The sequence below is a fragment of the Telmatherina bonti genome, assembly GCF_933228915.1.
Source record: "Telmatherina bonti genome assembly, chromosome: 6".
NCBI classification, from domain to species: Eukaryota; Metazoa; Chordata; class Actinopteri; order Atheriniformes; family Telmatherinidae; genus Telmatherina; species Telmatherina bonti.
The window spans coordinates 21713662-21738467 of NC_136624.1; the positions used below are offsets into that span (position 1 = coordinate 21713662).

Consider the following 24806-nt stretch of genomic DNA (forward strand, 5'->3'; position numbering starts at 1 on the left):
AATTTTGTTTGTGGCACATAGACACGATTTGCTATGCAAATATAGAATCCATATTAATTTAAAACAAGAATTTATTCACTATTTTGCTGAATAATAAACATTTTTCACGCATTTCTATAAAAAGAAAAAAAATAGGACAATAAAAATTCAGATTTAGCCAGCAATGTGGAATTTCAGGCCAACTCAAGTCTACTTAACACCAAGAGGATTAAATGATGGTTTATTTCAAAATCTTTCTCAGTACAGCCATACAAAATAGCTTTTTTTTCTTTAGTAAACTTGTTGTGTGCTGTTGTTTAAACAAACAAAAAAACCAACAAATCTCCTGTGATTTCCACCAGGTATTTTCAAAATCGAAGACTCGGCTCATGTGGCAAGGCTGTGGGGGCTCAGAAAGAATCGGCCTGCTATGAACTATGACAAACTGAGCCGCTCCATTCGTCAGTACTACAAGAAAGGCATCATCCGGAAGCCTGACGTGTCCCAGAGACTGGTATACCAGTTCGTTCATCCAGTGTGAGGCTTCACCAGACAGGAGGCGGATGAAGGGGAAAACTTACATTAGAATGAGACAATTCATCTCCATGCTCTTGACCACGTGAGCCCGAGATGAAAACTGACATGCAGCACGTGCACTGACTGATGCTAATGGTACAAACTTCCACTTCCAGGCCTGAAGTGACAGCCAGCAGCTGCTGCGTGAAGACTTTTCTGTGCAGGAGATGTGAGGAAGGGACAAAGCAATGTGGCTGTGGAGGCTTTTCTTTTTTTTTTTTTTTTTTTTTCTCTGGCTGCAGATTGAAACAAACAAACTGCCTTGTCGTTTGCATGATCTGCCTGTTTATTTTTTCACAATATCATTCACAGTTTAACTAAATTCCAGCTGATTGATTTTTCCTAACAAGCCTCAGGCAGCCACTCTGCAGCTACACTTGTTTTGTCTTTTTGTTTCACTTGTTTGTGCTGCAAAACCTGCACTTCCACAGGACCCGCCCCTCTCTTTCTTCTGTATGTCATGTAAGAGGGACAGAGGAAACTTTAGCAGTTTAATTCATTTGGATCAAAAGAGATATCATCAAACCCTTCTGTGGTTCAGATCACACCACTGTATTTTTTTTATTGTACATATAGTTTTGTAAAGAGTGATACAATTCCAGTTGTATATTTAATTCTGTCTGCTCTGTACATGGTTTTATGCTTAAGTTGTACAAGTTTAAGACACACAAGGCTCAAAATAAATTGAATGGAAAATACTATGAAATAGTCATAAAAATAAAAGCATTTATGCAGATAAATATAGTTGGAGCCTCAGTAGCTCTGTCTGCTGCCCAGATGTTCATCTTAACTAGAGAATTGATCCTAATTCATTTGTTATTTTGTTTTAATTCAGACATTGTTTCTTACTGAGATGTCTCAAATTTGGTTGGATTTATTGTCAGCTACATTTAGATTGACACTGACCAGTGAAATTGCCACGTTTTTCACAAATTCCACCGGTCTGATTCCTCAGTTCATTATCAAATCCTTGTATATCCGAAGATATTCAGCCCAAGCCACGTTTTGCATCAATGCCAAGTTGCAAACCGCGCTGAACATGCTGGGTGTTCGCCGCAGCCTCGGAGAGCTGCTGGCATGAAATAAAGATTATGTGAAATAATCTTTATTATCTTAGATTATATTTCAGCCTGCCAAACAGAATCTTTCTGTACTTTTTGCTTTAATGTGTATATTGTTTTATTCCCTTTTGCTTTGGGTTTTTCTGTTTTACACTTGCTCATTTCTTATCCACAGCAGCTGTTTAGTTTCATGTGGAAATGTTTAAGTAATTGTCTGCCTGCACAAGGATCCAAGCTTCAAACAAGACATAATAAAACATTTTTTAACTGTGTCTGTGTGGTGTCACTGACTTTGAGCTACAGATAAGATGAACCACAGTATTTGGAAAAGTTGCCATTATGTGATTCATTTTCAAGTGTGATCTTGATTTGCTCAATTTCTTTCTGACACTTTCATTGTTTCATACTTAAGCAATCTTTGACTGTTTCTATAATTCAGTCGGCTGTGAAATGTCTTAATTCTTTGGCTGTGATTTAAGGAGTGAGCCTCTGCCAAGGTAATGTGGCTTTAAGCTAAAAGCAGCAGGTTCATCTGCTACTACTTGTTTCCATCTCATTGTACTGAATGAGTTAGAGGTGAACTTGTCTCTACATGATCTGATCAGGCTTCTGGTTTTTTGGTAAATTAATAGGTTCTGGTTATATCATTATAGAGATAACATAGGTTAAAAAAAAAAAGACTTGATGAAATCATGATAAGGTGGATCTTATTGAATGCTTTAGGGAGCAGAGGACAAGCAATATTAACTACAGCAAGATATCTGCTTTTTTATGGGACTTTTCCTAAAATGTGGAAAAAATGTCAAATTTGGATGGAAATTTATTTTCATTCCCATGACGTGAATCACGTTTTGGTTTTAGGACTCTGCCAGCAAGAACAATATGTACACTGTAGGTTTGATCAGCTGACAATGAGAAAAAGGAGAAAAGCCATCTGCCATGTATTCACAGGAACTTTCAACATTACTTTTCACCTGTTTGAGTTCCGTAATGGAAACAGAATCCTTAACATTGCATGAAGAAGAAGAGATGATTTATCTCTTTGCGATCTTCCTGAGTCAATAAAGGAAATAAATGAGAAAAAAAATCTCAGTAAATAATGGTCATATTGAAATACCAGAAATTTGCTTAAGCTGACTAATACCTGTTCAGTTACTGCAGGATAAACAAGCAGTAGTACACTGCTTTATTTTTTTTTTTTTTTGCTTTTTTTTTAAAAAATTTTTTTTAAAGACATGAGTTAGCTTATAAGTTTATCCCTGGTAGATCTTTCTTAAACAGGAATCATTACGGTTTGCTGATTTGGATGTGAGGCTCTTTAACCTGCAGCAGTTGCACTGGTATCACAACATGAACGATTGTGTCTACAAACTCCTACAATGCCTGTGATCGCATGAGTTTTCTGGTGGCCTGTCAGTGGGCGACCTCTGCTGGCACAATCTGTTAGAGTGGAGACGAGCTGCACAGGCTATCATTGCTTTGTATCGATGCTTTTTAAGATTTAGTCACATAGTTCTTGAAAAAGTTTTTTTTTTTTTTTTTTTTATCATTAATAACCTAAACTTCTAGAAAAAAGAGGAATCATTTCATAACTTTATTTATGTGCTGTTATTCATGTAGTTGGAGATATTCCTTCATGTCTATATACCTTTTTTCTATTTGAGTCTATATGTTTTTTTTTTTTTTTTTTAAATTAGTAACAACTTTGTGATTTAAATTTTTAGTCAAGCTTCTGACACGCTCCATTTAGCTACCAATATTTTGTGACATATTCCCAACAACTGTTGGAAATCTAGCAATTCCATTATTCAACTTAGTGGAAAAATAAACATGAGATGTCTTGGTAGGATCTAAGCTGTTGCACTTTTTTCTTGTTCAATTTTACCAGTCCTAGAAAAATCCCAGTGGGAAAGGTTACAGATAGCCTGGATCAAAAATGTAAGTGCCATGATGTGTAAAGATGATACACGTGTGCTGCTAGATCATTTCAAAGCATTTTTTCTGTACTCTCTCCACTGCTTTTAAAATAAAACTCATGTTCCACAAAAATGACACTAAATTTGCCAAAAATATCACCTTGTCTGTACATACACTTGATGAGCAAGTGTCCCATGTACAAAAACAGTGATGCAGTCTGAAATCCTCAATTTTAGCACCTTCCCCAAACTTTGATCTTTTCCTCAATTAACAATAACTATACATCGTATGGCTCAATAATAATAAGTATACATACATACATCAGATTTTGTTGCATTAGTCAGCATAAAATACGGCAGTGTAACATAAAGTCATACCTACTTGCTACTTTTTAAAGATAAGATAGGGGAGGTTTAGTAAATAAAGCAGAATGAGTAACACTGTGTAGACAATACAAAAACCCATTGGGATGGGAGCACCTTATAAGGAATCACTACCCATTACTGGAATAGATGTCTCAAGTGATTTACAATACTTGTAGTTACGTAAAGTTACGTAAAGTGATGACTGAGTGACATTTTATAGAGTATGTGATGAATTTAATAACTCTTTTGAATGCTAGTGTTTTTTTTTTCTTTCTGTTTTCCACAAGATTTTCCCTTTTAGCCAAACAAACAGAATCTTATGATGCAACATATGTTACTAAATGGGAGGACATGCCTTATAGGATGCTCCACCCACCCTGGCATATTTGCTCATTCTCTGCTGAATTATTTATTAGCCTAGCATTAGCTTTTGACTGGTTTAGTAAAGCTCAGCTTAATTTCTGGAAGTGTACATGGTAACTGCTTTGGAGGCAGCTGAAATTTAGCGATTGTGACTCTGACTTCTAAACTACCACTTCCAGTTTTCAGCAATTTATACAGCTGGTGTAGTTTACGCAACACTTGTTGGAAAAGTACCTTGAACTAATGGCATAGTATCAACAGGAGATGTGCTGGTACTGCCCATCTCTACTTCTTCAGTACTCCAGTACTTTCTTCAGTAGTTACAGCTGCTAAGAAGAAAAGCAAAATAACATTACATACAAAGATGGCTGCTTTTCACTCAATGACCTGCATTTAATGTGTTCATTTTAATGACTGTTTTTCTCCAAAATGACTCGTTTATGTGCCTCAGTCTTCTGATGACATCTTTTATTTGTTGCTTATGTAGATAAACAGGCACTACAGTTTGGAAATGACAGCACTATGCTAAAAAACTGAACAGAGAAAGCCCTGTAGTTGTCTAAAATCTTTCCTTGACTTTGCAGCATGAGCAAGAGACAGAAAAAATAAAGAGCATTTCAGCATTTTTAACATTATCGGGGCTTAAGGAGTTAGTGTAACAGTCCCATCCTGTTAAAATACAGTCAAAAGCAAGTCAGGATTTTTTTTACATTTGTCCTGATCAGTCAAAATGAGTGTCATGTTGGTGTAAACTGATCTGGGTAAGCCGGAGATGAGCTCTCTCTGTGTTGAGGAAGATGGCTGAGAGTTTCTCGAGATGTTGGTAAGGCCATAAAAATGTATGTAAATCACACTAAATCACGCGGTAACAGAACGCATAGAGAGGCACAAAACACCATAGAGAGAAATAAAGACAAAAAGAGATATTTCCCCTCCTGGATTCTGAAAAAAAAAATTTACAGCCGAAAAGCCAGTTGCCTCATCAATATTTTAAAGACAGATCCTCTTTCTGCTTTCTTCAGACTGCGTCAGTAAAAGAACACCTGCTTTCCTCCTCATCGCCACCATGTGCATTTAAACCGATCGCATATTGTGCAGCCACATGCACGCTTTGTACAGCTTGACTGGAATTTTCTGACTGAAGCAAGAATATTTCAATAGAGAGACAACATTTAATTAAGCCAGCACTTTTTTGAACACAGCAAAATAGCTCATTATCATCTTGACATTGAATCAGAGATCGTATTTCATTTATATTCAGCCAATAATTTCGAAGGGGACAAATTGAGGCCATGCGCACGATTAGTTCGGATTAGTGGCAGCATCAGCATGCACGTAATCACAGAGATAAGAGCTGACGGTTGCTGACATTCAATCAAAGTAAACAAGTCTCTTAATTAACTACAGATACAAATAAATAAAAGCCATGAAACTAATCTCCAAACAAAAGAGCCGAAAGTTAATGTTTGCAGGCTGGTTTTGCTCGTGGCTTCTGCATCATCAACACGTGTACAGAAGAAGCGAATAAATGGAAACTGAGTGATTTAACAGGCACATTGTCAGAGACGGCTGGGACGGCAAAGGTTAATGTAAACAATCCTCGCAGTGCTTGGTACATTTCCATTTCAAAGATGAGCTTTGCTGGGAGCAGCTTTGTGTTGTTTTTTTTTCACTGATGATAAGCTGTCCTCTATCTTGTTTCAAAATGTAAATTTGGGGACAAGTTGTGGAACGGAGGAGACAAAATGGTGTGTTAAAGGAACAGTTTTTGTGTTTTACATTTTTTTAAAATAAAGAACTTGGAAGTAATATGACTTTTTAAGATTATTGTGACTGAAACACAAAAGGTAGGAACAGTGTCCTAAACTAGTACCTATGTAGGAGGGTTTTATGTGTACCGATCAGGTTCGGTGTGGATCAACTTGCCAAATGACTCTGAGACAACTTGGATTTGGTCAGTTAGTGAAGAATGGAGAATAAGTAAAGAAAGAAGACAAACTTTGGTGCTGAAAATCCTAAATATAACTAATTTTGTGTCAGCACCTTTGTTGTCCCACTTCCTTTGGTGGGAGTGCCGACAAGTGTTTGTCTTACCTTTGGATGAGCCAGACAACACATTTCAGTTGAGCTAAACTCGTTGTGTGCAGACTGTAGCTCTGTGTATCTATGAGGCCATAAGTATGGTTCAAACCTTCCCATCCGACACTCAAAACAATGAATATATTTTCAAAGATGTCATGGTTTTCCTTTCAAGCTAAACATGTAAATACTTAGAAAAAAAGACAACACTGTAATTAACGAGGAAAGAAACTGTACAAGCATCCAGACTTTAAAAATAAGAGATTAAAATATATACATTAAATGCACAATGCATAGCTCATTCTCCCTGCCCAGGCACAACCGATGGTACCAGATACTGATGAGAGAACAAACACATAACAGCTGATATCACAGAGAGAAGAAAACGTTTTGCTTCAGTTTGCAGTGTCTGGAAGATCCTGAACAATGTCTTCTGTAATGAAGATGAAGACAGCTCACGGTGCCAGACAAACAGAGGAAGCTTTGCTTTGAGGACTCTGGCAATGTGCAGTTAGGACTCGTCAGTTCAGTCTGGGTTTCTCTTCCGACGAGGCAAGCGTCCTCAGCTGGAATACTTAGATCGGCTCCACGTAATTGGCTGGGTAAAGGCCCAGCTGGCCGTTGTCTAGGCGACCTTTAGACCAGCCCTGTTCATCCTCCTCCTCCAGCTTTGTTAGTTCATCACCTTGAATTGATAAACAGACAGAAACATCCAGCAGGTGGAGATTTTGTGAAACACATCTGAAACTAGTCATAAAGTTTCTTACTGTCCTGGTATATTCAGTGTATTTAGCCTTTAAGAAAGTTTTCTTCTCATTTAACTTTAGATTCTACTTCTTGATGCAGAAATTCAGGGAAACATGAAGTGAGTTAAAACAAGTAATATTGCTCCACATGCAGCCTAATTTCTTCAATTGTTCATCTTTCATTTTTTAGTATTTGTCAACTTTTATTAAGAGAGCTCATTTTCCCTTTTCCCAACACCTGTAGTCTGTAGATATGCTGATGAAGACACATTTGCTCTGCAGCCCTTCCCATTTAGCCAATTCCTTCATTCATTGTTTATTCATTGGAGTTGTTGTCGCATTAGTGACCAGAATATCAATAATCCCTGCAGAAATCAGATTGATCCAGACAACAAAGACTAAAAGAGGACAGGAGATAATTGTTGTATCTCTATCATAATGAACAGTGTAAGATTGCTGGATGAGCTTATGGTGAGAACACTGCTACACCTCTTGTAACATGGCTCCAGATCTAATCAACATTATCATTTTCAGATGGCACAAACAATCATGAAGAAATCCAAGAGCCAATCCAAGAGTTGGCTAGATTTCTGCTGTCTGCTGTACCACCCTTCACTGTGGGAACCTTTCTGCAGCTCACATATTAAACAGCGAGCAGCAGGGTCACTTTCTCTTTACAAAAGGCGGCTATTCACATGATGTTTTGGTTCTTTGATTACATCCCTCCCACTGCTAACCAGGTAACCACACATGGACATCAACCTCCCTAAGAATCCAGAATCTACATCTAATCAGAAATACTGACTTATGTTAATCAAAATTAATGTGAAGGTTGATTTGGCATAACAACAAAAACAATTATCTTGTCAATTTTTTTCCAAATCTTTTCCATCACACAGGCTATGACAAATAAACTCCAATAGACCTTAATTCACAAACATGTTTATTTCCACCCATTTAACTATTAGTTCAATGAGAAGAAAATTGCTTTTAAAGAACTGATTTTTTTTTATTTCCGTGTTAATTTTTTGAAGATGATGTTTCGTCTCAGTGGGGCGGTGACATGGATGAAGAAAATGGATGGGATTGGACCCCTCTTGAGTCTAGACGGTGGTGGTGGATGAGTAGAGGTGATAATGGAGGTGATAATGCTGCTGATGAGGCTCCTCTGGTATCAGGAAGAAGTGGTGATGAGGAGGAGGAGATGAGGAGGTTGCCCAAAAGTCAGGCTGGATGGGGGAAAGGCAGAACAGAAGACAGTTTTAAAGAACGACGATCAACCTGACTGGCTTGGTAGCAGGCAAGAAGGCCACTGGACCAGAGGGGTGATGACAGAATTTAAGAAGCAAGCGACAGAAATTAGTGACAATGTGTCACAGGAGGCACAGTCCAAATGAGGACAGATGTGAGAGAAAAAGGATCTTCCATATTGATTCGACTCTGCTTCATCTCGGTGGAGCAGTGACATGAATGAAGAGGACAGAATAAGCCCCCCCCTCCCAAAGAAAACAAAACAAAGAAAATGTACTTGCCAAGACAAGGCAGTTTAATTGATGCAACACATAAAATAGCACAGTAGCTGCATGAGCCTATTTTCAGACATGGACAAGAAAAATCAGCCTGAATTCAAGCTTCACAGATGATAGTGTGAACCTACATTGAGGTTTAAAGGAGGACAGGATACGTCTGTGCTCAAGCTTGAAGGTTGCAGGCGGCTTGAGAAAAGAAAATAGCTTAAAATCACCACCAGCCAGATGCCGACTGCTGCAGAAGTTAAGGAGGAAGAGAAATTAGGCAGGGGGCAGTAAGACCACTCCAGATGACCAGCTGAAGACACCAGCTAATAAAAGAAGCATGAGAAGTTTCCTGCACGACTGCTGATTATACTGAATGCAAATGAATGGCCTGACCACCGTACTGGGTTTTTAGAGCTTTTGACCAGCTCTTTACATGGAATAAATAACATCTAATCATTTCAATAAGTAACGACTACATTGTAGAATAAAAAAAATGATTAGTTAGACCATAAACTCTAGTTATGGAACAAAAATGCCATTAAGTAGAAACACTGGTCATTATAGTCTATATACACTATAGAAGCATTGTATATTTGACTGAGGATGTGAGCCCTAGCCTGCCCTGATCTGGGCGTTTCTTATGAGCGTGATTCTCCTGGTGTGGATGGAGATATATTTTCCCAAGATATATTTTCTTCACCTCAGGGTCCAACCAAATGTTTATCTTCAGATTTTTATCTCCATGTGGTGTTTTTATACTAATGTTTTAGTTAACCCCTATGATGACAACGACCATGGGCGGAAATGTTACCTTGCCTGGACACGGGTAACAGGGGGCCCCCTCTGCAGTCAGGCCCGAGGTGGGGCACGAGAGCAAGCGTCATGCAAGGTGGCCAGGCCTTTGCCCATGGAGCCCAGTCAGGCTCAGCCCGAAAGGGTTACATGGGCCCCACCTCCCGTGGGCTCATCATCTGCGGGAGGAGCTGTAGGGGTTGGGTGCAATGAGAGCTGGGTGGTAGCAAGAAATGGGGACCCTGGTGGTCTGATCCTCGGCTGCATAAACTGGCTCTAGGGATGTGGAATGTCACCTCTCTGGTGGGGAAGAAGCCTGAGCTTGTGCACGAGGTTGAGCGGTTCCAGCTAGATATAGTTGAACTTACCTCAACGCATGGCTTGGGCTCTGGAACCAGTACCCTCGAAAGGGGCTGGACCTTATTCCACTCTGGAGTTACTCATGGTGAGAGGCGCAGAGCAGGTGTGGGCATTCTCATTAAACTGTACATTGTGGTTTACCCCATTGGACGGAAGGGTAGTTTCCCTCTGCCTTCGGGTGGGCTGACAGGTTCTGACTGTTGTCTGTGCTTATGCACCGAACAGCAGTTCAAAATACCCACCCTTTCTGGAGTCCTTGGAGGGAGTGTTGGAGGGTGCTCCTTCTGGGGACTCCCTTGTTCTGCTGGGGGACTTCAATGCTCACATGTGCAATGACAGTGAGACCTGGAGTGGAGGGATTTGGAGGCATGGTTTACCCCACTCTGAACCCAAATTGTGTTTTGTTATTGGATTTCTGTGCTCGTCATAGATTGTCCATAACAAACATCATGTTCGAACATAAGAGTATCCATATGCACACCTGGCATCAGGACTCTCTGGGCCGCAGTTCGATGATCGATTTTGTAATCGTATCATCAGACCTGCAGCCACATGCCTTGGACACTCAGGTGAAGAGGGGGGTGGAGCTGTCAACTGATCACCACCTGGTTGTGGGTTGGCTCAGGTGGTGGGGCAGGAAGCCGGTCAGATCTGGAAGGCCCAAACGTGTTGGGAGGGTCTGCTGGGAACGTCTGGCAGAGTCCCAGAGCAGAGTTAGCTTCAACTCCCACCTTCAGCAGGGCTTCAACCATGTCCTGAGTGAGGCAGGGGACATTGAATGTGAGTGGGCTGTGTTCCGTGCCTCTATTATTGAGGCGGCCAGCCAGAGCTGTGGCCGTAAGGTCGTTGGTGCCAGTTGTGGTGTAATCCCAGAACTCGTTGGTGGACACCAGCAGTGAGGGATTCCGTCAATTTGAAGAAGGAGTCCTATCAAGCCTTCTTGGCCTGTGGTACTCTAGAGGCAGCTGATAGGCTAAGTGACATGTGGCTTTGGCTGTCGCCAAGGCAAAAACTTGAGCGTCAAAGGAGTTTGGCGAGGCCATAAAGAATGACTTCCAGACGGCTTTGAGGCCATTCTGGTCCACCATCCAGTGACTCAGGAGGGAAAAGCAGTGCTCGGTCAATACTGTGTACAGTGGAGATGGGGAGCTGCTAACCTCAACGTAGGACGTTGTGTGTCGGTTGAAGGACTACTTCAAAGACCTCCTCAACCCTACCAACACATCTGAGGAGGCAGAGCTGGGGGACTCAGGGGTGGACTCTCCTATCTCTGGGGCTGAAGTCTTTAAGGTGGTTAAAAAGATCCATGGTGGCAAGGCCCCGGGGATGGATGAGATCCGCTCAAAGTTCCTTAAGGCTCTGGATGCTGTGGGGCTATCCTGGCTGACACACCTCTGCAGCATCGCGTGGACATTGGGGACAGTGCCTCTGGACTAGCAGACTGGGGTGGTGGTCCCCCTTTTTAAAAAGGAGTTTAAAAAGAGTATGTTGCAATTACAGGGGAATCACACACCCTAGCCTCCCCGGTGAGGTCTATTCAGGGGTCCTGGTGAGAAGGGGCTGTTGTATAGTCAAATCTTGGATTGAAAAGGAGCTGTGTGGTTTTCGTCCTGGTTGCGGAACAATGGACCAGCTCTATACCCTCTTTGCGGTCCAGGAGGGGGCATGGGAGTTTGCCCTACCAGTCTACATGTGATTTGTGGACCTGAAGAAGGCATTCGACTGTGTACCCGGGGTCTCCTGTAGGGAGTACTACAGGACTACAGGGTACCAGACCCCTTTGTATGAGCTGTCCAGTCCCTGTACGACAGGTGTCAGATTTTGGTCTGCATTGCCGGCAGTAAGTCAGATTCGTTTCTAGTGAAGGTTGGACTCCGCCAAGACTGCCCTTTATCATGGATTCTGTTCATAAGTTATATGGACAGAATTTCTATATGCAGCCGAGGTCTTGAGGGAATCCGGTTTGGTTGTCTCAGGATTCGGTTTCTGCTTTTTTGTGGATGAGTGGTCCTGTTGGCTTCATCTGGCCGTGATCTCCGGCTCTCGCTTGAGTGATCCGCAGCCGAGTGTGAAGCGGCTGGGATGAGAATCAGTGCCTCCAAATCTGAGACCATGGTCCTCAGCCGGAATAGGGTGGATTGCCCTCTCCGGGTCGGGAGTGAGGTCCTGCCTCAAGTGGAGGAGTTTAAATATCTAGAGGTCTTGTTCACTAGTGAGGGAAGGATGGAGCGTGAGATTGACAGATGGATCTGTACGGCATCTGCAGTAATGCGGACTCTGCACCGGTGTAGTGATCTCAGCCTTCCAAGACATTCCAAAGACATCAGAACTGGATTAAGAGAAATTAAGAGAAATTGTCATTTCTTTCTCTGCAGTAAGACTGGTCCACAGGACGAAGAGGGTTAAATTAGACTGGCAGCCGACTTTCTCAGTCTAAGCTTTTCCTAATTCTCAGTCTTTTGTCTTCGTCTAAGCTTTTGTCTTCTGTTTAGTTTTCTTTAGTCTTTCGCCTTCTTTTCGTTTTAGTTATTCCATTATAAGTTTCTACCTCTCCGTTCTTCCGAACGGGAGAAAGTACAACAAGTGTTTATTGGTAACCAGTATTTTTCCCGAGCTCAGTAATTAACCAGAACCGTAGCTCCAACTTTTTCCACTGCGTCTTAACACATAAAATCTGGAACTATCCATTTTTGGGACAATCTGGATCATCATCACGCTGCTCTGGAACTCCGCTGAACGGACCCAGAAGCCCAGAGTAGCTGCATAGACCTACCCGTATGAAGCTCCAGGGATCCAATCCCCCGGAAACGCGCCGAATAGGGAACCAACCACCCGCTTCGACCTCTCTCCGGATTCAGCGTTCAAGTAGGATCTTATAGCGCTCTGACATTTGTGATGTCCCAAACCAGTACATCAAATTCTAATTAAATAATTAAATTTGAATTCTTATCCAAATTTAGAATTATTGAACACGTTCTTATCAAAGATTTAAGTAAGATAATCATCCCGATTTATTTGCTTAATTCCAACCAGTTTCTTCCTGCTCCATCTCATTTAATTAATTTCAGCGTTACTTATTAATGTCATAAATGAAATTCCATGCAGACAAAATTCATTATACCATCTCACCAATAACCTCTCCATCATTGCTCATTTTCACTGCTGTATGTTTACCATCATTGTAATAAATATGTATAATCAATTCATCCGTTTTTGTCATAATTTCTGAATGCACAATTTCTGGTTCATTCGTTCTTAGGATTTGCTCCTTTGAAGTGAGACTGTTTATTGAAATAAGAGTATTTCAGGTGTCTCATCTGCCTGAATTTTAAGTTAATTAAAGGTGATGAGTGGTGCTCCGAGGTAATTAATAAATTCATAATTTGTAGAGGCCTATTCCGCTACACCGGTCTGTTGTGGTGAAGAAGGAGCTGAGCCAGAACGCAAAGCTCTCGATTTACCAGTTGATCTATGTTCCTACCCTCACCTATGGTCATGAGCTGTGGATCGTGACCGAAAGAACAAAATCTCGTATACAGGTGGCTGAAATGAGTTTCCTCTGCAGGGTGGCCGGGCTCTCCGTCAGAGATAGGGTGAGGAGCTTGGTAATCTGGTAGGGGCTCAGAGTAGAGCCGCTGCTCCTCCGCATCGAGGAACCAGTTGAGGTGGCTAGGGCATCTGGTAAGGATGCTTCTTGGATGTCTCCCTGGTGAGGTGTTCCGTTAACGTCCCTCCAAGAGGAGACCCCGGGGGAGACCCAGGGCATGCTGGAGGGATTTTTTCTTTCACAGTTTTAAAATTTTTGAAAAATTTAGAGGGAAAAAAAAAATTGTTTTTTTCAAATAAATAAAAATATCAGTAATCCATTAAAAATTTTTTGCCGTTTTTATTGTTATTGATCTTTTTACTTGTCTTCTTGGGCATTATAGCAGCAGAATGATGGTCTGGCTACTGTGTTGTTTTTTCCTAATTGAACTAAAGAAAAATGATGAGCAAAAAAAAAAAAAAAAAGTTTTATACATTTTTTCGTTTTTAATCTACAAAAATCAGCAACATCGAAGAATTGTGAGAATCGCAATTTAATTCTAATTGGCACCCAAAAAATTGGAATCAAACTGAATCAGGACAAAAGCATATCGTCACAACCCTACTGGAGGGATTATAGACCTGGGGATGCCTTGGGATCCTCCCTGCAGAGTTGGCAAATGTGGCTGGGAAGAGGGAAGTCTGGGCTTCCCTGCTTAGGCTGCTGCCCCCGCAACCCGACCCCAGATAAGAGACACAAACTACAAGTCAGAGAAATGTTTGTATGGGGGATTGGGGGTCGTGTGGGGTGGTGTGAGTGTGACAATGTGTGTGACAAAGAGTATGATTAGGTATTGGTCTTAAACACTTTATATTTCAATGAGGTTTTTTTTCTTTTTTTCATATATTCAAAAGTAGTTTTATTATGTAAAGTGATTTGTCCTGCTTTTGTATGAAGTGCTTTAATTTGATTCTATATCTCATTTATAATAATCTTCTCCTTATTTTGGGAACTACAATGATGGATGTGATATAGAATGAAAACAAAACCTTAATCTCATACTTAATAATGAGATTAATAATGAGATTTAGATTATGGTGAATGCAGAAAACCTTTCTTTCAAATAACACTCTGAAGAACAAAGACCACAGAGGTGAAAGAAGGATCATTAAAAAAGTTGATCAGTCCTTTCCGAAAAAAGTTTTATGTTTAGCTGAGATACACAAACATCAAGGAAGCACTTGGTTTTCCAGAATCATTGGTAGATATGACTTTGAAATACAAAAAAAATATCTAGTAGGTATGTTGACAAACTTAATGCAAAAAAAAGTACTCTTTCCATTTAGACTTTGCAGATTGAAAAAACTTAAGATCAGTGAGCTTCATTCACCAAATAGTAGTTCAACCATTAATCACTGAAATACTCCCTGTTTTACTTTATTTATGACTTAACAGTCTAAAGTTGACACAATTAAGCCATTTTAGAAAAAGCGATGGAAAAATTCTGATTGATGTTTTAATTCACTGTTTGACTATTTTATGCCATCATCAACCTCATCATCACCATGAACCCTATAATAAGTGAAAACTTGCTTGGTCATATCTGGAGAACAAATGGGAAGAACTAGCAGCATGAGGGATGGATAAAGGCTCATAAGAATGAACAACAGAAAAGTGGAAGCAGAAGCTGGAGCAGGTAGGCCACGATCAATGAACCTAAACCTTTAAGGAAGTGCGAGGTGATCGCTTGAAGATCACTTCTTTATTTTATGTGCTATGACGGGGGAAGATTTTTTTTTTAAGTCAAACACCTACAGCCTGAGATTGGATGAAATCCAGATCACAGAAACATAAGCTGAAACTGAAACTGAATGAAATACCTATTTGGTAATAAACAAGATTTAAATAACTAATAAGTTATAACGACATAATGCCTGTTCTGATTATTTATTATCAGACCTTATTTAATAATCAATATAATATTGAAGCATTATGCTCCTACTGGCTGTTATTGGTCATAATACAACTGAACACAAAGGTTGTGCTTCACACTGCTCATAATGGACAAGAGTTCACAGCATTCCTGGTTGACAATATGCAGCCTGTTAACAGCAGTTGCCACACTTACCTGCTTTAAAGCTCAGTTCGTCCTGCTCCTGTCCAGTGTAATCATACAAGGCTCTGACTCTCACACCTTTGCCTGCATCTTCATCAAAAGGGTTCAGCCCTCCGTTGGAGTCATTGCCTGAGTTTGGATCCGTCTGGTCCTCTTCTGACCACTCAGAAGAGGCCGTGTATGCCTGGTTCTTCTCATAGCTGCTCACACTGAACACAATGAAGCACATTAATTAATTATCTCTATACGTACTCAACGTGATTCTGCTGCCATGAGTATTACTGTGAGTGTGCACACTTTGTGTAGCTCCATTGGTATTTTTGTTTACTTGTAGCTAAAATAGCATTTCTATTACTCTATGTACACGTTTTTGTTGACATGCTGTCTACTGCTAAGTTTGTTGTCATGAAGGAAAAAACGACATACAGCACAAAGACAAAGCAGGAAAAGATTCAGACTGGATTTGGGAAGATGATCTTTGGTTAAGATGTTCTGTATAATGTTAAAACATCACATTGATCAGATTTTACCTTCCCCTGTCTCCAGTTTGAGCATGGTCCACTGCTGTAGTCATATGAGTCAGCACAATCCCATCATTTCCTTTTTTTGACTTGTCTTTTTTGGAGATGTTATGAGTAAGATCTGGGTTGTATTCCTGGAAAAAAACAAACAAAAAAAAAAAACAAAAAATCCAAACCAAGAAAAAAAAACAAGATATTTAAAATATCATTTTTGATGTATGTTTTTCCAAATGTTTCAGGATCAGATTTATATTTTGAAAACTGTATCTGGTCTCCATGAATGATTTGAACTCATGACTTTTATCCTAATACATCACCTCAAACTGAGGCCAGTTCATGTGCATGCCAGGACCATGGATATTCCTGAACAACTTCAGATCTTCCTGTGGGCTGGCTGATGTGATGGTGTGTTCAAGGTCTCTGTATACTGTTGCATAACTGTAGACAGAAAAGAAGGATTTAGTATAAGTGCAATTATACGCTAATGACTGTTTCATCGTGTTGACAAATAATCCCAACCTTTGGTTCTCTGTGAGGTTGATGTGGCGTTTGACATCCAACAGCACCTCCCTGAGGAAGCTCAGCCTCTTCTCTTCAAACTGCTGGCACTGTTCGAACACTTGCTCCATGTTTTCCATGTACTGAGGGGTGCACTCATTCAGCTCATCCAAAGCCTTTTCATATTTGTCTTTTGCCTGTATGATGGCACACACATGCAAAAAACTTTAAGGGAAATACTTACTTTTTGTCGAAAAACCTTAAAAAGACCAAAATCAACAATGATTTTTTTCCTGTTGTTTCCTTGTAGGGCTGCACAATAAAAACATTTGTTAAATCACAATATCAACATGCATAATATTGAGACTGTGAAGACATTTAGACATGAATCAGAAACTATACAGATGTAAAGGCTGCAATCCAATTACCAGTCGTTGAAGTTCTAGCTTTGCTCATCCTCTGTAACTCATGAGCATGCACAAGTGTAGAAGTGTAAAAGTGCTTCTAAATACTCTTGTATTTAACATATTCAAGTCATTTTACATAAATCACAAGTCATAATTGCAATATTTAACAACAGTATTACATATTGAATGTTTTTCTAATATTGTGCAGCTCTATATCCCTATGAATAACGTGTTTCTGAGCCATGAAGCTATTTTAAAGTATTGTCTAGTAAAAACACCATTCAGGCAAAACAAGGGGTCTGCACCTAGGGGTCATATTCCTTCACTCTGGTCTATAAAAGAACTGCACTTTTGTTTTATATACACAACCTTGTTTTTAAAAGATTAAATGATGCTTTTGGTTTAATTAGATTTAATTTCTGTGACCATTTTTGAATCCTATTAACCTCAGTGGAAGGTTATGAATGTGTTCTCTGACACAAAGAAAGATAACAGTTCAGTGGGCAGAAAGAGGGGATGAGAGATACTTCAAGTAAAGCGAAGGTAACACAGAGGGGTGCAGGGTTGGCATTCAGTCACACATTAACTGTGCAACACTGACTTGCTTCCTTTAAATAGCCTGACAGGTGATTTGTTTTCACCTTCTGCGAGTCCTGTTTGCACTTGTCCACTTTCTCCTGCAGTTTCTTCAGCTGATCAGCCGTCATGGAGGCGTCTGCCTTACTGTTACTCTCTCTCATGGTGGCCACCTTCTCTTCTTTGCAGGCCATGTGGTATGACTTCTTGGAAGCCTCGAGCTGAACAAGAGACATGACATCTGATAAGGAGATTTGTATTACAAACCAGGATTTGTTGCTTAGTGAGGTAACTTCAGATTTAAGGCTCCGTATTAGTGTCATTAATTCTCCACAAGTTGTTTAACACTGACTGGATAGCAGCACAGCCTCTCCTTTTGTGGACAAAATGTGCATCCTGTAACCTGAATAAAAGTATCAAATTCCTCATAATTGTTTAAATTTGTGGGTTGTGTTTTGTTGTGATACCACAAATTGTTTTATTGCCATAAAAAAGTAAGTAAACAACAAAAAAAATCTGTTATTTTGTCAACAAGTAATTCTGACTGAGGATGACGGCTTTACCATTGTTTTGCCAAAAAAAAAAAAAACCTGCACCGAAAAGTGCTCAATCACCAGGAGAGCAAAAACCTCACCTATAGATGGCACGTCTACATTTATTCATTCATTATCCTAACCGCTTAGTCCAATCAAGGGTTGCAGGGAAGCTTGAGCCTATCTTTTGGGCGAAAGGCAGGGTACACCCTGGACAGCTCACCAGCCCATCGCAGAGCCACACAGAAACAAACAACCACTCACACTCACTCCTAGGGGCAATTTAGAGAAACCAATTAACCTAACATGCATATCTTTAGACGGTGGGAGGAAAAACGTAAATCTCTAACAGAAACAACTCCAAGAGCGTGAATAGTGTATTTATATTTATAAGTGTTTTTTTTTCAACATCAGTTCCAACACTATTTTTCAACATACTGACTTAATGGAGGTTCTAACCTGCAACATGCTCTTTAAAATGAGCACATTTACTGTTTAACAATCTGTCCAAAGACAACTACCCCCCTCCTTCCCCTCACCTCTTTCAGTTTCTTGGCCCAGGGTTTTTGGGCCTTCTTAAAGCCCTCCTCAGCTTCCTTGGTCTCCTTGAATCCTCCCATCATCTGCTTATGATATGAGTCTTTCTGCCAGTTCTTCACCTTTTCAAAGTCCTCGATGATGAGATGGTTCTTTACATCCTGGTGAAGATCGCTCACCTTTTCAGCCTCTGTCATCATGGCCATCCAAGCTCGCTCCACTGTGCCGTACTGAGGCCCTGATGGAGGAATGAAGGGTGAATATGGCACTCAAGCTTTTTTCCCAACAAATATTGGAGAACGCGCATACTGATGTGTCAGAACATTATGAAAAATCCTGCACATGAAGACAGAACATACTATCACAGTTTGGATGCACTCATGAACATGGCTGATCTGAAAGCTTGCACATTAAAATATAACACAACTTGATTAATAAAAACTACTTTTTTGGCTTTTTGTGTTTCCTATCAGTACTTTATACTTTTACAAAGCACTGTGGGTTATTAAAAAAAAGTTGGTAAAACAAAAATAAATTCTTTATTCGTCCATCAGTGGGAAATTGCATTGTTGCAGCAGTGTAAGTACTGTAAGCAGTAATACTGACGTAAAACAAAAACACAAAAGAGTACAAAAAAGTATCATATTGTCTGGTCAAAGAAAATTCAGTAGTTAAAAGAATAAACTAAACTATGAGAAGTTAAACAAAAAAAGGCTAAGTGAGCTGTGTGTGGAGCCCCCTCTTACCTTTGTCTATTAACAACCTCCATCTCTTGGACCACTCAGTCAGTTGCTGTGCGTAGGCTTTCTCGATTTTGGCACGCTCCTGGATGCAGTTCATCAGGTCATTGCAGAGCCGATGACCGTCATCAATGCGCTTTACCGTCCGTTTGTAGTTCCCCACCTACATCAAACCCAACGACAAGCGAATTATATTCACTCCAATTTGTCAGACAAACATAAATGTGACTGAAGGAAATTGTAAAGCGTTTTATCATAATATAACTTTATGATTACTTATTTGACGCTTGTCTCCACTCTAAACAAAGGAAAAGCATTTAAAGTAACACTATTGGAATTTTTTGTTTTTGTTTTTGTTTTTTTTACTTAAAATGTGTCAAAATGTTTGGTGTGTAGCATCTGTTGACATATTGAGTGGCACAAACTTATGACTGCATCCAACTATGTTCTCCCATACACTTTAAGCATTAAGCCTAAACTACACCCTTATGTGCTACTGTAACTGAATAGTGCTGCAACAATGGGATGTTGAATCCCTTCTTTGACATTCAGGAAGTAAAAGGTCTTTTCTTGTTGATAAAACTTGGACTCCAAATGCATAAAGATCCATTCCTGATTGTAACTAAATGTATATTTTGCAGTGCATTAGTGAATCTGTCAAGCTGCTTTGGACTTCTAGTCTAACAAAGATCCCTGTGTAAGATGTCACATCAACCCGCCTGCAGCCTGGCGCTAAAGCCCCAAACAGGCAGAAGGGAGCAAGCAGGAAAGAGACTGCTTCTGCTTCTGCTGAGGAGTTATGCACTGAAGCAGGGCGTGGGCTAATGTCATATAATTTACAACTCTCCATGGATGCAGGAGCAGCAACCTCCCAGAGAGCTGATAGTTTTGCCCAGAGACTGAGCCTTAAAGAGAAAGGGGAGAGCCATATCTCTGCAGTTATTTCACATTTATGGAAGTGAACAAAGTAATGCGTCTTTGCTGAGTGTGTGATGACACATAGTTCATCCTAAAAACGACATTCAATAAAACCCAAATTTGGACAAAATGTAAGCAGTCGTAGGCCAGTTGTATTCCACTCCAGGCTTCTGCTTCAGCAGCAGAGAGCCGAGTCAGCAGTGCAGCAGCTCTACTGTAATGCAGTGACTGACTGTTGAAGTGAGTGTGTGCTGCGAAGCAAACACCTTGACCGCTCCTGCTGAGTCCTGAACATATAGCAACACTGAAAAAAACATGAAGTCAATAAAAGTAGGCTTTGAAAAAAATTGATGATAAAACCTGAATTTGCATATTCTTCTGTCTTAAGTACCCACTACATAAATTCATCCTAATGATCTGCAAAAAACAGTATCATCAGGGTTTGTTTTCTCTGTCACTGTTACGTTTTTGGAGTTTGCACACGGTGAAGTCACCGGCTTTCACTTATAATGAATGTGCTTCCAGCAAGCTATTATCCAAATGCCTTGTGCCTGTGTACTCAGAAGAGGTTGTTTGTGACATAATCTTGAGGGAGAAAACAAAAAGTAATATTACAGAATCTGGGAAATCTGGGTGAAATGGTGTTTGTTAATCAGTGTTGTTACAACTGATTCAGGACAAACAATGCTGCTTTACCACTCTGTATTTTGTGGTATGCTGAATGTTTTGGGGCTTTGAACTGGTGGCTAAAAAGGAACAATAAAAGGATAAAAAAAAAAAGAAATGCTGTGATAGGCATTACCCCGTGTGTTCTAACATTAAATTATGCTAAACCTAAATTAACTATGACAAATAAGTTCAATAAAATTGTTTAGTAAATAACAGATGACATTAGTACTAGCTAATGGCTCATGCTAACACATACAGGAAATGAGACAGAAATCATCACAGTTCAGTCATTAATTCCATCATTACTCATTTAGAGAGGATAATAATAATTAATCGTTATATAACTGATGTTTCGTTTTAGCTTGATGTTCTACACTTTTCCAGCTGGACTACTTTAATGTCTGACTGAGGTGTCATTGCAGTAACCGCACTCCATCACACCTTTCCCAGACTTTCCACACACTCCTGCTCACATGTTTCTCATTCTTCTTCTCAGTCACTTTGGTGTATGTACGTCTCTATTTCTGTTTGTCTGGCCAGACAGAGATCCTAGTTCCAGCTTTTATACCTGCCTGATGACTCCCTGCCTTGTATAACTCCATACCTGCTCTTGCCTCCGACTACCTTTGATAAGAGAGTTGTCTTAATGAGCATTTCCAAGCAATGGCAGACATGGATAATTCCAATCATTATCCATCTTAGGCATGTGCTGAATATTTTGGATGCTAGCACTATTAAGACCTGGTTCACATATTCTTGCATTTATGTGGATTTCTTTAGAAAGGCTCTTTGTTTTTGAATTGTTCGTTTAGTTTTTGCTGTATTGTTTCCTTTTAATCAACCTTGTAATCTGTTATCTATAGGTGTTGTTGAATTTCTCTTGTGTTGTATTTTGACTTTTTAGATTAATGTCTTGATAAATTGATCTTTATGTTTTTTCTTTTTTTTTTTTTTTTTTTTTTTTACTATGTCTGTTATTTTCTGATAGTATCCCCTCTAACAGAGACTGGTTAGTTTTCTGTTTAAAGTCTTGTCTTAGTCTGTATTTTCTTTAGTCCAGGTTTATGTGTTTTGCTATATGTAATTTCATCTGCTCCTTTGAGTTTGTCTTTACTGACTGTATTTTAAGATTGACATAATTAGACAAAAAGTGAAGAAGAAAAGCATGACCCACATTATGAAAGCCAATATTAGCATTGGTTGGAGAAAAGCAGCAGCATGACTTCAGCTACAAAAGCTTGTCCTCTGAATGTCATGACGACAAATAATATTGAGGAAAAACTTCACAACAAATAAAAAAAAACAAAAAACAAAACATCTACGGGTGTCCTGAAGTGTGTGCTTTGGGGCTGTTTGGATTAAATCCTTTGGGTCTTGTGGATAGTGTGGTGGAGTCTTAGTGGACTGGGCTTACCTCCCATTGACAGACGATATCACATTAATTGGTATCTGGTGAATAACGAGGATAACTGAACACCTAAGACTCTTTTGAGGCTTTTGAGACCTTGCAATTGCTACAGTAGAGGAGTGCTGCTGGTGGGACTGGGTGTGTTATGTTTAAGCACGTAGTAAGTGTCAAAGTAACATCTGTGTTAATGACCGGGTGCAGGGTTATTTCAGCATAACAATTTAACACGATGCTAAGGTGTTAGTGGTTTTAAAGTTGTACTGAGTAAATTGTGTCGTATTTGAAGGATTTTCCAGAAGTCAGTTCCACCAACTATACAACGTTTAGAAACAAGCAATTCATTAATGCCAGAAACCACCCCTAAACCAGTAATCATGCCTAAACCAGTAATCACCCCTAAACCAGTCCTCTGAAGAGTTTCTTACTAAATAGATTATTAGAAAGCAGCAACATTATAAAAAATATTGTTTATTTTGGTTACTTTAATATAATTTAGCAGAACTTACATGCTCCATTTCACAGATTTGCCCCTGAAGCAAGATCATGAAATGGAGATGTGCCAAACGTGATACAGTCAGTCACCTCACATTTCATACACCTCCTTTTTAACAATCACAACTGAGAAGATATACCTTTCTTACTCATCTCTCTCCTTTACTGATGGCAACAGATGCTGTCAGTGTGGGCGTCATGATCTCATTTTGAGTGTGGAGCATCCAGATATCAGTGAACCAGTGCTTTTGATAAATCTTATGCTGTGCATGCAGTCGAGTACGCGTCTGATTAATGAGCGGATGTGTGCCTACACACAGTTGATAAATAAGGCCTCACATCTATCATTTTCTCTCCTTTTAGGTTCACTGGGAGTTCATTACAAGGCAGTGTCACTTCCCAGTTAAGTTTAATCTGTCAAAAGCTGTGTGCTACTTTCTCACCTCCCAAAAGCTGTCTGTGGTCTCCTCCTGGCTGGCGGACTCGTCGTAGGCCCCAGACATGGTCCAAAGATTGGCAGGGTGGCTTCAGGCTGTGAGGGTCTGCAGAGAAATGGTCCTCATGCACTGATAGAGAATACACAGACAGAGAGTAAAAGTTCAGACCACAACGTGCAAGAGGGGCAGGATGTATGACAAGCTTAAAAATGGAAAAATAGTTAAAACTTTCAAATCTTATGAACCTGTTTAGAAGCTACAATAGATGTAGCAACAGTATCTATAGTTACATCCAGTACAAGTTTCAGCCTTTTATTACAACTATACATAACAGAACAAATTAGTTCATATTTTTGTTTGATTCAGTATATCTTGTCCACAATCCATCCATCCATCCATCTATCTTCTTAACAGCTTGTTCCAATTAAATGTCATGGGGAAACTGGAGCCTATTCCAGCAATCACTGGGCGAGAGGCAGAGTACACACTGGCCAGGTTGCCAGTCCATCACAGACACAATCCTTAATAGTTTAATTCATAATTATTACAGAGTGCTCAGAAAAGAGGACCATACAGAATTTACGAGCCAAAAAAAAAGACCAAAAAACTAACCCCTATCACACCATTTAGGACAGAACATGAACTAAACTGAGGTAATATTTTGCTTTTTATGTGTTATTTTTATCTGCAAACGTCAACCTGGAGAGAAAATTGTTCCTCACAATATACCAGGTAAACTAACTATATAATGGAAAAAATGCTAACAGTGTAAGTCATACCAGTATAGGCTTCCCTGTAGACGACTACACCAACATGCACAGCTGATAGACAACACATGGAATGATAAGCGCTGATACAAAGTTCAGATCAATGGAAACATAATTGGTGGTTGTTATCAGGAAAATTTAAAGTTGCCTTTCACGGTCAAACTTTACACACTGATATAAGGGGACTGTAAGTACTTTAAAACCAACACACTCCTTCATAAGTGCTTCAAGTTATCTCTCACTCACTGCTCCCCTGAGAGTACCGTCATTACATGTAATGTCTGACTATTTATTTTCCGACAGACGCAGTTAGCTTTCACCTGAACATAATTTTCCTTTCACTGAGTAATTTCTGTCCATTCTGGTCAACTAACATTATCCCTTACCTGAACGTCTTTCTAAGAAATGAATAGCTGCAGCAGGATGTTGACTCAGGAGATGACATTTAGAAATTAAGGGAGACTTCAGATGTCTGTAAGAGGTAGTGATCTGTTTGTAATTGACTACACAAAAAGCTCTCAGATTAAAGCTGTGTAAAGACACAAATGATGCTAAAGCAACCTCACACCCACCTCCATCAGTTCAGGTTCACTGTCCACACACTTGCTTTTAAATTCCCCTTAAATGTGCAGAAATGCTGGTTAGCTCTCCCAAAGGGCTAATTTGCTTTTTCTGATAAAATAAATTTGCTAATGTTTTGTAAAAACCTGGTAACAAACACACTGCATTCGAGGGTAACTTATCTAGACGTGTAACAGTATAAATGGTCTCATTTTTGTGCTGCATAACTGTAACAACAATGCGTCAACACACAAGATTAATTTACAGATAAAATGCCCATAAAATCATAGTAGACAGGCACCTACACCTACTGTCTTCTACAATACCAATTCATTTTTTCCCAAT

The 24806-nt window shown here is 39.8% G+C and overlaps 2 protein-coding genes across 2 annotated transcripts in view; one reads left to right on the plus strand and one right to left on the minus strand.

Moving 5' to 3' along the window:
* Nucleotides 1-520, plus strand: part of spdef (SAM pointed domain containing ets transcription factor) — a gene marked incomplete at both ends in the record, with an annotated part of 2492 nt that extends 1972 nt beyond the window's left edge. The window contains 2 exon segments of the mRNA XM_079242281.1: nucleotides 275-330; nucleotides 333-520. Of these exon segments, the coding sequence (XP_079098407.1) occupies nucleotides 275-330; nucleotides 333-520 (244 nt within the window).
* Nucleotides 521-6915: 6395 nt separating this feature from the next.
* Nucleotides 6916-23236, minus strand: pacsin1b (protein kinase C and casein kinase substrate in neurons 1b; the record flags this gene model as incomplete). The annotated part of the gene is made up of 9 exons (XM_079242283.1): nucleotides 23140-23236; nucleotides 19216-19372; nucleotides 18472-18707; nucleotides 17465-17620; nucleotides 16438-16613; nucleotides 16236-16356; nucleotides 15928-16052; nucleotides 15410-15606; nucleotides 6916-7025 (listed from the first exon to the last, which is right to left on the minus strand). Exons 1-9 carry the CDS (start codon nucleotides 23197-23199, stop codon nucleotides 6916-6918), a joined length of 1338 nt encoding a protein of 445 aa, XP_079098409.1. The 5' UTR covers nucleotides 23200-23236.
* Nucleotides 23237-24806: the final 1570 nt, after the last annotated feature.